The sequence below is a fragment of the Gadus morhua genome, chromosome 9 (assembly GCF_902167405.1).
Source record: "Gadus morhua chromosome 9, gadMor3.0, whole genome shotgun sequence".
In the NCBI taxonomy this organism is placed as follows: domain Eukaryota; kingdom Metazoa; phylum Chordata; class Actinopteri; order Gadiformes; family Gadidae; genus Gadus; species Gadus morhua.
Genome location: NC_044056.1, coordinates 17782138 through 17799681, shown reverse-complemented (window position 1 = coordinate 17799681; position 17544 = coordinate 17782138). Strand labels below are relative to the sequence as shown.

The 17544-nt window shown below is 43.3% G+C and overlaps 1 protein-coding gene across 2 annotated transcripts in view; it reads right to left on the bottom strand.

The window, feature by feature from the left end:
• Positions 1-3084: 3084 nt before the first annotated feature.
• The window catches only part of smpd3 (sphingomyelin phosphodiesterase 3), a 36909-nt gene continuing 22449 nt past the window's right edge, over positions 3085-17544 (bottom strand). For both annotated transcript variants that reach the window (XM_030366919.1, XM_030366920.1), the window contains exons 5-10: positions 13525-13600; positions 9569-9730; positions 9072-9161; positions 5010-5073; positions 4562-4736; positions 3085-3760 (exon numbers count right to left, since the gene is read on the bottom strand). In XM_030366919.1, the coding sequence (XP_030222779.1) occupies positions 3659-3760; positions 4562-4736; positions 5010-5073; positions 9072-9161; positions 9569-9730; positions 13525-13600 (669 nt within the window). In that variant the 3' untranslated portion in view covers positions 3085-3658. The remainder of the gene's footprint in view (positions 3761-4561; positions 4737-5009; positions 5074-9071; positions 9162-9568; positions 9731-13524; positions 13601-17544) is intronic.

Sequence of the window (17544 nt, the reverse complement as noted above, 5' to 3'; positions counted from 1 at the left end):
CGATTCAAACAGGGGAAAATCAATTCCATTTTTTAAAAAGCAGAAGAAAATAAGATGTCTGAAGAAAGTTGCACATTACAGAGGGAAATGCCATTATTCTCCCCAGTTTCTTAATGGAGAGCATGCCTTTGAGTAAGCCTACAAAGACCCCCCCCCTCCCTACACACACACGCACCCCAAAACACAAAAGGGTAACTTAAATCAGAGAAAATAATAACGAACAGAGAATGTCATATATATATATGTTATTTATATATATATAAAAACCCAGAAAAGGAAATCAAAGTAACACATCACCTGAGGCCCAAAGCATAATTACAGTAACACAGGCTTACAGTTCTCTGCCTTTATTGGAACCTGCAAATCTGAGGCAAATACCTCACTCACAAAATTCAGCTTCCAACTCAGTATGGTGATGGTCAAGATGTTTCTTCAATAATACTTGGGAAAATCTATAAACATAAACAAGCTGTGGTTGGGCATTAACAAGCTTTCACACTTCATAACATTGGGACTACTTCATCCTGACCTTAAAGATGGACGACATATGTTATTACACCATATCCCATAATGCTCAGATACTCAGATAACACTTACAAATAAATAAAATAAAAGCATGAAAAAACCTATTAGTGTGAAAATACTGCAATTATAGCTGCAGTTACAAATATAAATTATATTACTAAACTAACTGGACAGTTCCCCCATCCCCCCACAGCCACAATACAATGGTTTGTTTAGTGAAGTGCGTTGGCCTAGCAGCAGCCTATAGCACTAGAAGAAAATGCAGGGTATACGCATCATGGACAAGATGGACGGATCTACATTGGCTAATCAAACACATCTATTCAGTTATTATGGACTCCATCGATGGATCCTCAGAGTGACTGTGGCACCACTTTGCCGGATTCTAGCCGAGCACATTTTATTAGCCTTTGTATAATAGGTCTATAGTGTATTCACATGACATTTAATCCCACCTGGTAGAAATGCGAAAGCTAAACAGTTAGTGGGCATTCTAAAGCAAAACAAAGCAAATTAAATATGTAGTCAATGATGAGTAAAAATAAACACAAGTATAAACCTTCTAGTTTCGTTCTAGTATCTTCTGATGCTCATAGTATCAGAACAACAACATGGGACATAAAATATCTAAGAAAGCTAATCATGAAGAGACAGAAAAAAGAAGAGTCAAAGCAGCCAGTTGAGGTTACCGAGAATAAAAATATTCAGGTGGACATGGATTCAGCATACACACACGCGAGTGCACATACACACTTGTATAACACATCTGCAATACAGATTTAAACGATACTGTCCATAACTTAAAGTGTGAAACAGTGATGTTGAATGTGCAGTTGAAAAGTGACACATCTGGTCTTGTGTAAAGAGTCCCTCAAAAGGCATGCATCCTTCTAGTGCCAAGAAACAGGCAAACAGGCCGAAGGCTGCAGTGTAAACATTGGCAATCAGAGGCAATCACACAGCATCTGAGATATAGTTTAGTTTTTTTTAGGGAGTGAATACACAATTGCTTTGCCTTGTCCTGATTGGCAGTTTGGACAGGGTGATAAACAAGATAAAATGAACAGATCATTATAATAACGCATAAACTCTTAAGCACACGTCACCACTCTACCCAAGATCGCTCAAAATGTGTGTGGATATCCTCAGAGTATTTTATGTACTGTTGTGTCCATGTGTGTGTGTGTGTGTGTGTGTGTGTGTGTGTGAGGGTGGCCTTGGACTGGGAATTAAAAAAGTATAAATGCCTTGCTACAGATGTGGAGGGGTTAGGGGTACAGGTGGGGTATTGAAAATCACAGAACCCCATCTGCTCACACAGTGCATACACTCAAGATGGTGTGTGTGTGTGTGTGTGTAGCTCTTTCTACTGTTTGAGAACAAGCAGGAATGGCGGTGGTCCAAAACACAGGCAATAGAGAGAGAGCTGTCCTTTGCCTGCTGGGGTTGCACTATTGACATGTATATAATAACACGAATATGTGAATGTGAATGTTTGTGTGTGCATGCGAGCGTGCACGTCTACATGCAAGCCTTCTGTATATTGTATGCGATGTAAGGGTACATACTGTATATTTACATGTTTTTGTGTGTATATATGTGTGTGTGTGTATTTTTACATATTGCTTATGTGTGTTTAGTTAATGTTATCGGCAGAGGTTAGCATTCCACATGCAGCAATGTCCCATTGGGTCGGCTTGTATTTCCAGGGGAAACGCAGATCTTTACTATAAATGACTATAAATTCTGAGTTCAAACAACCGTCGTATTGTTTGATTGCTCACCAGGCTCTCGTCATGCAGTCATGACCACCATTCCAACACAAGCAAGGAATCAGCTAATTAATTTAGTTCAAATGTCCTTCTCGCCTTGTCACTTCCCACCAGTTACAAAATGGTTGAAAACAGTCTGCAAGCTTTGCATTGTATCAAAAACAATCTTTCTCCAGTCAAGCGGATTGTTTTATTTGACCTCTTTATACAATACAATTAAGTATAAATAATAAACCACAAAGTATTACCAGGCATTTGTACTTCTCTACAAAAATGGCGCAGTGACCATAAAAACTGTTCTAGATTGATCTTTTTTTTAAGTTTTTTTAGAAAGACTTTTAGAAAAAAGACACTTTAGTTGAGGTTCCTGGGACCAAGGCAGGAGAAGTAAGGTGAAAACTGACAGGTAAACTGACCCATGACCTTGAAGAGACGAACACCAACCAATCGGCACAAAGGTCAAATAGCGTAGTGGCCAATGCCTCTCATTGTGCGGGCCACAGCTATAGGCCTACCGTTGCTGTACAAGACAATCTCAGTATCCTCTTTGTGTTCTCTAGTCATCCATTGTATTATATGAGAATCAGAAAGTTCCAGAGGTAAAATCATAGAAAGTGGTCAGACATATAGTATAGATCCAGCATGGACCATGCAAGGTTGATTTGTGTGTGTCTGAATGTGTGTGTGTGTGTGTGTGCGTGATTGAGAGACTGACAGATATATATATATATATATATATATATATATATATATATATATATATATATATATATATATAGAGATAGAGATAGAGATAGAGAGAGAGAGAGAGAGAGAGAGAGAGAGAGAGAGAGAGAGAGAGAGAGAGAGTTTGTGTGACAGTAAAGCCTTAACTCAATGTAAATAAATTCGTAAATAGTGACCATTTGTCGTTGACATCAGAAGATGTTATCTGTCACATTTTTTCAAACCCTCTGTGAGTGTGTTTGTGTGTGTCCATGAGTATGTGTTGTCTGGGTATGAAAAACGTTCATCACACCATTAATACAAATTCCCTGCTTATCTACCTTCTGGCATAAACTCTCTCTTTTAAATCCCTCCATTGTTGCCTCTCCCCTTAACGTGAACCCCCCTAACCCAGGCCTGTAACTCCATTAATCAGTTTGTCAACCCGTCCATCCGTCCAGCACTCTGGCGTTTCTCAATAGACACGGGGCCTTCTCGCTTCTCCGCCATCTTTCAATTGCTCATTTGTATTCAAATTTCTCTCCTCGGTCTTCTTGTCTCTTCCATCATGCACCTCTTCTTGTCTCTTCCATCATGTATCTCTTCTTGTCTCTTCCTCCATGTATCGATGGCAGTGCAAGAGAATGTACGGCCCCCTAAGGCTCCTCCTCGCCGGTTGAAACGGCCAATCGCGCGGCCACTGAAAGGTGGTCAGTGATGCCGGCCAACTGCGTCACAAAGCTGAACTCCTCGATGTCCTGTGGCAGGAAGAAGATGGGATGGGTTTCGGTTAGCAACACACTCAGTTTGAGCATCATCAGGCTGCACATATGAGCTCAGCTGCATCTGCGATTCAATACATCAATTCAATACATGACATGAGTTTAGATTATGTGCAGGCTTTGAATTTCAAAATAATATTCTCAACAAAAAACATGTATAATAATCAATAATAATGAACCTAAAAAAACACGATTTGTGGCAGGACGCAACCATTTACAGTAGCTACACTCCACCACAAGGTGGCAGCTCAATGACAATGGTTTAGGATTTGATTGAGCAAGTGAAGCATAACAGTTTGGCTTGGCAGTGATCATACTGCACTCCTCATGTCTGGGTTTGGTCTGTGGGTTTAGCTCTGCACTCATGTCCAAAGGAAAGAGCAGCAAAGAGCCAAGGGCTAAAACGGGTCCTAAAACGACATGATGAATGCAATTCCCTGTGCTTGACGAGGCTTTGAATAAATTCATGCATTGTAGGAGATTCTTTGATGAAGCATAAATCACCAATTGCAAGAATGGGTGGCTAAACCTGCACTATGCATGTTTTAACGTTCAAGCCTCTAGTGGCTCGAGTTGTAGCTACAGTTAAAGCTGCATAATTTGGAGAATTTTCAAAAGCTGCGATTAAGAATACAATTACTTAGAGAGAATCGTGGATGGGCACATTTATTCTTGAGACTTTCAGGATTCGGCGGGCCATGACTAAAATCAGGTTGATCCAGTAAAGGTTTAATAGGCATCAGGTGAGGACCTTTCCACCCATGAGACAGCACTCACCAGCTTCCAGTCTGGCTGCAGGCCCTCATCGCTGTACAGGATGTAGTCGATGCGCCTTCCGTTGCCCTTCAGGGGAATCTTGCGGCCCTTCTGCCCGCCGCCACCTCCGTGACTCTGAGCCTTGCTAGGAGGGAACACCAGGTACTCCTTCCTGGCCTCCTCGTTCTCCATCACCCTAAAGGGGAGGGGGGGCAGGCACCACCATACACATATTGAGGGAAAGGTTGAAGGGGGGGAGAGATGGTATCAGTCAGATAGGCAAAGACTGCAAATGGATGCAAGCAATTATCATTGTTGACGTTTTCACTTCAGCCCCAATGAAATGCAGTACGCACATACAAAGACAAAGGGGTGTCTTTGTAAAAGGCATAGGGCTGAAGTGCCTTTAGATGCGTGTGTGTTCCCAATTATGTCGAGCACTTCCTTTCTGTGACAAAACCACACTTACTTTTGTAAACTTTCGGGTGAGTTGGCCTCTTCGTCGTAGAGACCGCTTTGATCCAGCAATGTACCTGCGCAGCACAATAATGTCATCAGTTGAGCCAATCCATTAAGTATGAACGTAAAAACAAAGGCTTTGTGATATTAAAGGACCAAATGCACAAGCAGATCTCTGTGGCTCGTCAATGAAAATTGAGCACGGCCCACCTCTGAAAGAATTTCACCGTTTGTTTCAGGTTATGTAACCATGAAAAACATCCCCCACAGCTATCGGTGTGTTACAACCGACAACGAGGTGTTTGGAGCAGCCGATGATTTGTGTGGATGGTGAGGGTGCGAGGCCATGAAGCAGACTAATGTCTCTTAAATGCTCTCTTCTCTCTCTCTGTCTGGTATCGGAGAGGAGATGCATACTCTGAAGGCACTCTGATTCTATACACCATGATTATCACAGCTCTTGTGGGAAACTGATTGGCTGCCTACCATCCGGCAAAAGAGAAAAAAGTGAATTTATTGCAGACAAGATTACTAAGAATACAAGCTAACCCACCTAACAATGGACGTTGGAGAGACGTGCAGATCATGTCTATATCTGGTCCGTTGGTCCATGACCAATTCTGGACTTCTATTTGATGTCCAAACTAGGTCCACTATTTGGTTTTCAAACCATGACCCAACTTGGACTTCATATTGTCGTTCAACATTTCCCCTTTGAACTGGGTACATTTCTTGGACGTCATTTGGACGCCTATGACAGATGCTGGCAATGCGTCGTCGGAGTGTCGTCTTTGTATCATTATTGGTCGTCAAATTTCGGTCCACTGAAGGGGTTGTTTTTTAACGCCAGGCAACGTCCTTTTTCTTTTACGTCTACTGAAGTCTAATGTTGATGGCCGTGCGACCTCCGTGTAAGGGCTATTTATAGTTCAAATGTGATATCAAATTTAGACAAAATCTTTGAACCGGTTACATTTTTTGGACGTCATTTGGATGCCTATGACAGGTGCAGGAAATGTATACGTGATGTAATATTTGTACATCATGTTTTTTTGTTGTTATTTTACATTTCGTGGTTTATTTATTTGAAGTTATTTTTTTATTTTTTACATTTATCTGTTTATTTATTTGGAAATGCAGTTTGTGGGAAACGTTCAGTAAATAATTGGCCTAGGCATATCTTCTTTGTTTGTGTGTGTGTCTGTGTGTTCCTCTGTGCGACTGTGTGTGTTTGCGTGTGTGTGTCTGTGTCTGTGTGTGTCTGTGTCTGTGTCTTTGTGTTTGTGTGTGACTGCACTGGCATGTGGTCTACTGGTTATGGAGTTGGACCTGTAACCAGAGGATGGCTGGTTCGGATCCCGACCGGTACCCAATAAATGTGGACAGGGGGAGTGTTCAAGTGTGCATGTGTTCACTGGCTCCCGGATGGGTCAAAAGCATGCGAGCGAGAGGGAGCGTGTGGAGAGAGATAACTACTGATCGGTTCACGTCATTTTTCAGACGCTGCAAAAAAAATTCAGAGGTCCGAAGGACTTCAACATTAGACGTTTGGTAGACGTCGGAAAAAAGACGTCGCCTGGCGTAACAAAACAACCCCTTCTTCAGTGGACCAAAATTTGACGCCAAATAATGACACAGAAAATACATCACTCCGACGACACATTGCGCAGTGGGAACCAGATAAACGGCTGGGGAAGGTGATGCCTCTATCTCTATCTGTCATGCAATATATAATGTAACGTATGTATTCAAGAGGATTCTTTTTATTTGTTTTTATTTATTTCACAGTGCAGACATTTCCCAGTTGCCTTCCCGGACATTTCCCTGTCTTACTGGTTGTTATAGTGTGTTCCCGATAATGCTGCAACTCATTTTTTCCTTTCCGTCACATTTATGTATCTTCCATCCTTCATTCATACCTCCTGTCCTTCATGCATCAGATTGAAAGCTATACTTTGAACAGGCTTGTTCACTGTTCCATAAATATAAATGGCCTACAAAACACCTCATTACCAGACCCCAAACCCCATCTTGGCTGACGTCAGTGGGGCCCACACAGTACGGGGGTGTATTTCGGTTCTGCGACGTAGGTGCCCATCCAGATTTAGACAACCACGGGCAGCTTACAACTCTGGCCCTTTCTGTGTCAACCCTTCTACCCTGTACATCAGTACACCGTCTCGGCGTGTACGTTTATCCAGCTGTTTGTGCAACATTTTTAAATAATACTAGTTTCGATAACACTTATGATTAAAATGATTACGCTGTTTCACAATATTAATGACCTGGAGGAAGTGTGTTGTGTGTGTGTGCGTGATCTCACTCAGGTGTGTATTAGTATAGAAGAGGAGAATTCTTTGATCAAGGTAAGTGTAGAAGTTAGGATTGTACTGCAGGGGGCAGTATCCAGTCCACTGTCCCAAATAGACCAGAGAGCCATGATGCAATGTTTGGACCTCACTCCGACGTGAAGTAGGCTTCTACTAGGGCGGGGGACGGAACTGGTATTGTCGGTTCTGAGGGAAAGGGGAATCCTTTTTCCATGTCTGCGTATCCTCCCTGGAATGGCTCAGGTCTGTCTGTTGTGTTGAAGTGTGGGTGCATCACCTCATTATAAGGCTGACCACGACATAGCGGTAAAAACAATTATATTCGTGTTGGGTAAATTCAGTGTACGCAGTACGCACTTATTGTTTATTGTACATCTTGTCACTTCAAATTAGTACTTAGCCTCGCTATCTTTATTGTATAAGGGGAATGGGTTGACCTAGCATTGTAACACTTATGTTCTATGAACATCCTTATTGTACCGACAGCGATATATTGTTCTTTCTCTATCTTACGACAAATTAACTTTACTATTGTAAGTCGCTTTAGATAAAAGTGTCTCCTTAATGCCCTATAAGTAAATGTAAGTGATATATTGAGAATATTCATTTATTCGTTTGTGGAATGTAGGACAAACAACCAGTAGTGCAAGTTGTGAAATTAAGAATTGCATCTAGATTACAAGTCTGAATATTTCGCAATGTATATGGGTGGGGAGCATGACTCCTGACAAAATTATTAAACTCAACGCCTTATAGATCACATCGCTTAGATATTTCAATCAAGTGACATATGTCTATATATTGTAAAAACTGTAGGAGGAGCAGCAGTTTACACATTGTGGCTCAGGTCCGTCTGTTTGTCCTCTCTCTGTTTCCCTTCTCTGTCTCTACTTTGAAGATGCTTTTCTCCCATATCTAGTCTATAGGAACAGGCCAGTGCCTCTCACACTGATACAAGGTGTTATTTCCAACATTCCGCCATTTGTTATGTCTCAACAAGGATGAACCAACCTGGTCGTCTGGGACTTAGCCAGGGCCATAAACCTTATCAAGGGTGAGAGTGCATCTGTTCTCTTGTCCTTCACGTTTTCTTTAATATAATACTCGCCCCAACCCTTTGGGTCGGTGAGAAGAGGGATCGACAGCCAAGGAACACGTCTCGAAACTGCTCCTCATCTGCGTCCATTATAGATTATTCAACCTAAGTCTGTATCTCGCTGTATTACATCCTGGAATAAACCGCCTAAAAGAGGAGAGACTCTTTCTGTCTCTCCTCTCACCGTCTTTCATCTGTCTCTCTATATGTTCCTCCTCTCTGTCTCTTCTCTCTCCATTTGTCCTCCCTCTGTCTCTCCCCTCAATGTTCCTCCTCTCTCAGTTGGCCCTCACTCTGTTCCTTCCTCTCTCTGTGATCTCCATGATTCCTGCATCAATGCCTCACCACTGCAAAACAACATTTGAAACTAAGAAAAGCGGGCTAGTCAACCTTTGACAGATAGAGTTAGCTAATAAGAGTGAACTAATTTCTGTCGCAAACCCGGCTGCCGCAAGAGACGATGTGTTTGGTCACAGACACCCTAAATACTGATTGATAATGCCACGCTACTTTGAATTTACTACGGTCGGTAAAACAAACACCCTAGCAAATTTTTAAGATGCATAAACTCTATTTAGAGGTTTAGGAGTTGCGTCAACGCAGTTAACGCGTGCTTAGCCTCCAGTAAAGCCTTGATCACACTTACCCAGGGCCCATGGTTTGTCCTCTCCAGGCCCCAGGCGACAGGGGTCCTTGTACTGAGTGAAGAGGGCATGCTGCTGCTCCAACTTGTCCTCTGGAAGACACAAACACACGTACGCACACACACACACACACACACACACACACACACACACACACAGACACACACAAGCCTTTGAAAAAAAAATACATTTACTTCTATTGAGCTGCTTTGTATCACGTATATTTATTTTTTATTTATTTTTTATTATCTCTTTGGTGGCATTTGTGATTCTGAGGAGTTAATATAAATCACTTATGATTGTCAATGTAATTAACGGTTATTAGCAACCCCTGTCAAGGCACACAATACATGTATAGTGCTAATTTTCCAGTGCAGTTGTATATCAGCACTCATAGAATGCCTCGTCCAATCAAATCACTTGTTTGGAACTAACTTTTGTACAACGATCGTTATGCTATCATACAGTGACGAGCCTGGGTGTTCTGGCTGGCTTCTACCTGAAGAGCAGTTGTCAAAGTTCAGGTCCCCCAGGATGACGTCAAAGGCCACCAGGTCTTCCAGAACTTTCTCCCCCTCCCCTGAGCGAAACGAGGACTGCCGAAACTCCGCCCCCCACTGGAGCAGGAGATCGAGCTGCTCGCAGCGCACCGACGCATCGCCTGAGGGACACACAGGACAGACACACGTCAGCACGCCCGCCTGTGTGCGTGTGTGTGTGTGTGTGTGTGTGTGTGTGCGTGTGTGTGTAGGTTGTTTAGGTTTTGAAAAAGGAGGTTGATGTATAGGTCTGGAGAGAGAGAGGATCAAATTATGAACGCATACAAACACCCAAAAACACATTTGTCTCCCAGATCTTAGAGAGGTAAAAATAGAGCGAGATTAGATGAGTAAGAAGCTAGAAGTGCTTAAGAGAAAATTAGAGTGTTCAGGGCAGATAAAACCGAATAATGAGATATTAAATACTTGAATGGAAGAATGGAAGTAATGGAGGAAGTGCAGATAAGGAAAGGATCATCTAAACGAGAGAGAGAGAGAGAGAGAGAGAGAGAGAGAGAGAGAGAGAGAGAGAGAGAGAGAGAGAGAGAGAGAGAGAGAGAGAGAGAGAGATAGAGAGAGAGGGAGAGAGAGAGAGAGAGAGAGACAGAGAGAGAGAGAGAGAGAGAGAGAGAGAGAGAGAGAGAGAGAGAGAGAGAGAGAGAGAGAGAGAGAGAGACAGAGACGGACAGAGACAGAGACAGAGAGAGAGGCAGAGAGAGAGAGAGAGAGGGAGAGAGGGGGTACTGCGAGTTTGCCAATGGGTGATAACAGAAGTAGAACAAGAGGGTAAAGCAGATGAGAGAGAATGAGCGAGATTAAGGGCCCTATCTTGCATCCGGCGCAATTTACTTTCCCACTGGCGCATGTGTCGTTTCTAGTTTGCAACTGGCGCAGAGTGTTCTTTTTCTCTCCTGCGCCACACGTCAGTAAATTAGGGAATGATCTTGCGCCCCAAGGGGCGGTTAGGCGAAAGGAGGAGGCGTGTTCTGGCGCAAACGTTCCCTGGTGCTATTTTTGCTACAAACCAGGAAATACCTGGTTTAAAGTCAGTGGCGCGTTGTTCAGATGCTATTTTAAGGGCGCATGCATAATGTTGCTTGTGCACCTCGCGCATACACTTTGCTTCTCTCATCTACCTAGCCACACATTCTTGGTAAATTATTTTGGATGGAACAGCTGTTACAGCGGTAATAAGTTGTACTTTTAAATCAATGCATCTGCAAACACCGTACAGCAAACACATATTTTCTTGACACAGGCATCGTGTACATGCCCATAACTTTTGGGATTGATGAGTATTTGATCGTGAGAAAACATTGTTTTACCGCGAGAGAGTGTTAAAAAGAATGAATGAATGCGGGCGCACGTGTGTGTATGCGTAAAATAATTGATGAATGCGGCCGCGCGTGTGTGCGTCCATCTGTTTTAACACACGCAAACTAAACACGTAACGCATAATACAGTCCATGGCAATGTATATTAACGGGGGGACACATGCCTATTAGGAACACAAGTCGATAACGATAATGCATACAATACTGATAAGAAACAATGTTTATAATGTATTATGTATATCATTAAATAGAACCACAGTTACCGCATATCATATGTGTGTTAGGTTTCTTTGCTGAATTTTATTTCAGGACTCAGTATTTCTGAAGCTGTGGAAGAAAAACTTATTCCATGTGTGAATTAGGCCATATTATTTAGCCATAAACTGAGCCATTTGAAGTTTGAAATTCATGTGCATCTGTCTCATCATCAAAATATCAACACGTCAGATTCAAATGCGCTCATGGCTCCTAAAGTGGATGGGAGCTGGCACTCTCATCGGTTTATTGCACGTTACGCCCAAACCAAAAAAAAAAGACTCTTGGGCGCAAGAGTAATTTTTGCGCCGGTAAAATAGCAACATCGCTGTAGAACCGCCCACAAAGCTACTTGCGCTTGCGGTTCTCACTTGCGTTTCAGACGGTTAAAATAGGGCCAAAAGAGAGTGGGTGAGGAAGTGTGAAAGAGAAACAGCATTGTAGAGGAGAGGGTGTATGTGGCATGGGATTAAGCTGGCATGGCTCTCCGTTTCATCTCCAGTGCGATAAGCTCAAAGTGTGTGTCGGTGGCTATGTGTATGTCTCTGTGTTTGTCATGCGTGTGGGCCATGTGTTTGATCATCTACAAAGCAAAGTCAATATTACACATACTGTATACCTTAGCGTTGACTCGTATATCAGTAACCTTTAGAAATGGCCAATAATAGTAGGCAAACCAAACCTGTTTGGTGTGTGTGTTAATAAAAGAGATGCATGACCATCAGTCGAGTCATTATGTGTTCACTAATGATGTTATACGTCACCAGGACATACTCGGGCCACTCACACAGGCAAAAAGTAATTTCAGCCATACAAGAATGAGGTTGCTCTCTTTATCTCTCCCAGTCACCCCCATCCCTCTCCATCTCCCCCTCTCTGTTTCGCTCTCTCTCAATCCCGCTCTCTCCCTTGCCTATGCCCCTTACCCCCGGTTACTTTGATGTATCATAAATAGCCCATGTACTCCTATTTTTAGACCCACGCCAACAGAGTCACTGGAGCGTAGGAGGAGGGCACAGAAATAGCTCGGGAGGTGGGTTAGAGACGTGGTCTCGGGTAAAAAATGAGGGGAGCATCGACCAGGGGCTTTAAATAGGGCTGTGACGCCTCCAACAGCTTGAGCTGGTCGCTATGGGAACACGAGGCCAGTGCTCAGGGGCGTTGATTTGGTCATTTATCTTATGATCTGGCTTTTCTTCTCTGGCTAGGGAGGAACATCAAGATACTCTACAGTCACACACTCACAAACCCCCATACACACACATACAAACGGCAACACACACACACACACACACACACACACACACACACACACACACACACACACACACACACACACACACACACACACACACACAGACACACACACACACACACACACACACACACATTGCAGGCTGAGATGGATTGCTCTGATATAAACAAGGCATGAGCTTGCTTCTGCTGCCAGCAGCAATACCGTATCAATACATTTTAGACTGCTTGAGCAAGCAGCTTTGTCTGCTCTATGTTGTTTTTGTGTGCAGATAAGGCGATATACATTTGGTTCTGTGTGCATGTTCCTGTCCTTGCTTTCAATGATTAAAGTTACACATGCTTTCATTAATTGAGGTTCTGTCTCTTTGCATAAGTCTGAGGGTAGATTTGTGCCCAAAGAAGAGAGAACGAGAACGAGAACGAGAACGAGACAGAGACAGAGACAGAGACAGAGACAGAGACAGAGACAGAGACAGAGACAGAGAGAGCAATATTCCCACACCTATTTTGAGCTTGTACAAAGCATACCGGAATCAGAGGCGCAACGTGTAGCACAACAGGGCAGCGCCATCGTCTTCTGACAATAATGGAGGGAGAACTAAATGCTGAGTTGCTTTTTCTAGCCTTGCACATTTATACCACTCGTCGAACACAAGCCAAGTTGCTGTGACACTGGTGGATTCGTGCAAGCAACATGTTTGTGCGATCAGGAACACGTTGAGGGGAATCAGAGCGGTTCCCGGCAGAGAGGTGCGCTGGACAAAGACGCTGTGGACGGAGACGTCTGTTTCATCTTTATAGATGTATCAGTCCCAATTTGCACACATTATGTCATCAAAACATCCCCCTGGTCCCCGCAATGCCTGTTCCTCCTTTTTACACGGATCACCAGTCACCTCTGCTACTACCCCCCGCTGTTGGCTGTAGGACGGAACAACAATGGCCCCCATTCTGGGTTTGGACACTTGTACGTTTTTATCTAGGCGAGCCGGAGTGACCCTGGGCTAGAGAGAAAGCGGGAGTGAGAGCGAGGGTGAGAGAGAAAGAAAGGGAGATCGTCTGAAAGGTACCTTCTATGGCGTGGAGATGTGTAGAGGTGAGGTACCCCACCACCCTTTGGTCCTGGTGAGAGGTGCCCACCTGTACCTGTGAGACATCAGAAACAAACATCACATTTTTCAATACACTCAATACAATTGTACAGACCAGGGGTCCCATTTATAACCGTTGCGTACGCACAAAACGGGGCTGAAATTGGCGTACGTGACTTTCCAAGGTTGTGATCTATAAAAAAACAACTTGACGGGAGAATGTGCGCAGCCCTAAGCAAACTCTGAACCATGCGTACGCATGGTTTGGAGGAAAAGGAGAATTGGCGACACAGATGGTGTGGTGGTGAACTGAAGTCAGACAGAAGAATTGTAGAGTGAGAAGAACGATTATGTTTTATCATCGCCCTTCATGAATTTAATTTCAACCCGTATAATGCGTTAAATCTATGTAATCAGAATAATTTAAGTCAACTGCGTTATTTCTCAGTTATAACTCCAGAAACATCTCCTTAGAATAGAAATAAAAAGAAATTCTCTATAATTAATCCCGTCACGCCATAGGCTACTGTCCACTGACGGCGCGACTGCATGGAACAAAGCATCTGTCCAACATGTGTCAATAACAATATTTTTATGTGACACTGTAAACACATAATCAAATGTCAATTAAATCCCAAGTGTGGAAAACCAAGCCACACTCCTCATCACAATCGTTGTCCGTTACTCTTGATGCTTATCATGACAAATCAGGCATTAAAAAGGGGTTATGTTCAAGAACATTTTAAGTAAACATGGTTTACTTAAAGGCAAACTTACACTTACTTCTCTCTGACATTTTAAACTGATTATCCAAGGGGTTGTCGGTCAGTCTTATTACCGTAACCCTATAAATACAGAGGTGAGCGCCGTTGTAAATGCTGCACCATATGGCACTGCTGGTGGACCATGCAAATGGCAGGATTCGGAGGGAGAGGGTCTTTAGGGACCATAACGATTTATTGGTACATAAAAAGATGTACCTTTATGTCAGACAACTTCTTTTTTAATTCTGGGACTGTGCGCTCCGTGCTACTGACAGAGTTCACTGCTGCAGCAACATATTGCCACTCACTCTGCTTTTTGTTGTTGGCGATCCCAATCCCATGACCGGCGAGCAAAACTACTTTTCGGGCCTCCATCTCACCCACAAGTGTCTCCACTTCAACCTCCGAGAAATTTCGCTTTTTTGCTTTTCTCATTCCTTCTGCCATTGTTTCCGACAAGTCATAATACTTGCATCTGAGTCGGTTTTATAGGCAGATCGCATTCATGAGGTCATTTGCATTGACCATTTATGGTTAAAAAGGTGCGTGTACAGGGCGGAACGTGAAGCTGATTCAGCTGCGCACACTTGTAGGCACTCTGTGATTTATAAAGCAAAGATTGCGTACGGTGTGCGTACGCAGGGTTTTATAAGTCGGAATATTTTTGGGCGCACGCAAAACTTGGCTTTTGGACGTACGTACACTTTTAGTAACGATCCCACGCACAGTTTTATAAATGAGACCCCAGGTGTTGAAATTTTGATTATCAAACAAACACTTGTGAACATGTTGGCAACAAGAAAGAAAAACAAGAGAGAAAAAACGACTTCATTTAGAAACCGCCCTTTTCGCTGGTCTCTGCTCGCCAATGGAATTGAGTGAGAGTTAGCCATGGCTCTAGCAGGATTACAGCATCACACAGTCCACTAGCCAGGCATCAGTAACTTATCTAATTAAAAATCAACCAAAGTCTGTTCTCCAGAAAGCACCCACCATGGCCATCTCTGGCCAGGGAGAGTGAGTCACACAGGACACCAATTAAATACTGTGACATACTTGTGTTGGCCGTCCAACTACAATCAGCTACAAGGGAATCATCAGTTGGATGGTATTTTTCAAAGAGGGGATTTAGGTTGAGTGAGTCACCGGCAGACACTTTGACACAAGCAATCGGATTCTGACTGATAACAAGTGCAGCGAGAGAGAAGTGGAGAGAAAAGTATTATCCGTCGTGTATCATCTCCATCGCTATGTACGTCACGGCCAATAATAACGTGGGGCGTCGGATTAAACAAGACCGAAAAAGTGACATCCTTCCACTTTGCTGATGTCTGCATCCTGTACAGCTGTACAGCCCGGGCGTCAGTAGCTCTAGAGTGCTATGTCCTACAGCCTCACATTCAACCAGAGGCTCTCAATCAAAGGACCTCCTAGTATGAACCAGAAGATGTGGGTGGATACAGGGTTGAACATACAGAGGAGGACAGACAGAGGTAGGGATAAACACCGGCTGGTGGGAAGTGGCCGGCCTTTTGGGTGGAGTACAACCACAGCTAAATGGGGACGAACAGATGGACGCACACACATGGAAAAAAGGGCCAGAGGAAAATGTTCTTACCAGGAACTAGTTTTAAATAAACTAAAGGATCCTTTGTGGGAGTTTAAACTGTACTTTGGGAGATGTGCAATTTGAGGATTGACCCGTGTAAACATTGAATTACAGTGCACACACATGGACAAACACAAACATATGCACGAACACATGCAGAGAGCTCAAATAACTTGGATCGCAGGGGAAGGAACATGTAATTATACTGCGAGATATTTTGATGGCTACCAGTTTGAGTAGCTGCCAGTTGGTGTCTAACATATTATTAATCCTCCAGATTGACACAACAAGACTTCAAATTGGTTATAGCCCAGCTGCCTCGTTGTTATTTTAGCAATATGTACTGTTTACACTGTTTAATAAGCTTCATCATGGAAGATGACACACTTGTCAACATAGCAGATCAGCTTGTGGATAGAGGCATTTTATTGTCTAAGGGAATTTTACTTGGTCAAATGGACATTGATTGAGATAATGGGATTACTGTTTCGGCAGGCCAACTGCACGGACATCTTAAAGAAAAATGCAGAGAGCAGCAATAAAGCACCGGCCTCATTAGATGGCTGTGGTGCCAAATGCAAAGTTCAGTGACCCCACTTTAACAAAGGCTGTATGCTACAGCCATGGAATGGGTTCTTGTAATTCATTTAGCTAGTGATAGATGGACTTTACCTTTATGTCAGACAGGCTGCATGGGGCCTGGTTGGGCCCTACTGGATGCTGGATACCAGATCCATGACAAGACATTACACAACACAACGTACCGCAATGCAACCCAACAACAACACGGCAACATTTCCATTGACATCCTCAAGTCATGTCAAAGCTTTGTGCGCTGGGGGTTTTTATAAACATTTCTCCCTGTTCCGACCAGAACCAACAAATCCAACAAATTCCAGTAGTTCAATCATTAACTGTCCAAACTGACACAAAGCAATCAGTCAAATACAGTTCTTAGTTATGTTGCTACTCATGATAACGTTTCTCTCTTTCTCTCTCTAGTGCCAACTCGGCCTCTTATGCCATTCATCCCTGTTGCTTGCATCCCTTTAGATATCATCCCCCCTCTTGTCCATCCTCTGTCCTCTGCTGCGCCGAGTATTGAATATTTTACAGGTTTGTCCATGCTTCAATAGGTGTGTGAGGACCCTGAAACTGACATTGGACCTTAGGGAACATTTGGCCGGTGTGTGTGTGTGTGTGTGTGTGTGTGTGTGTGTGTGTGTGTGTGTGTGTGTGTGTGTGTGTGTGTGTGTGTGTGTGTGTGTGTGTGTGTGTGTGTGTGTGTGTGTCTGTGTGTTTGTGTTGGTTTGGCCTAACCGCAGCATAGAGTTCCTTCATTGAAACACACACACACACACACACACACGCACACGCACACAAACATATATAATATATTTATAAAATATAAAATAGTAGAGGTTCAAGCAAAACCACAGCCAGCTGTGACGAGCAGTTTGAAAAATACCTTACAGAGGGACTCGTACCCTGTTGAACTTTGGCATACAAAGAACCATGAAAACTATTAGTTGAATAGCTGGAAGTAGCCTCTTTTTGTTGTCAATTAAGGCCTACATTTCAGGGTTAAATCTGATTCAGACTCAACTCTAGACTGGCACAGTTCGG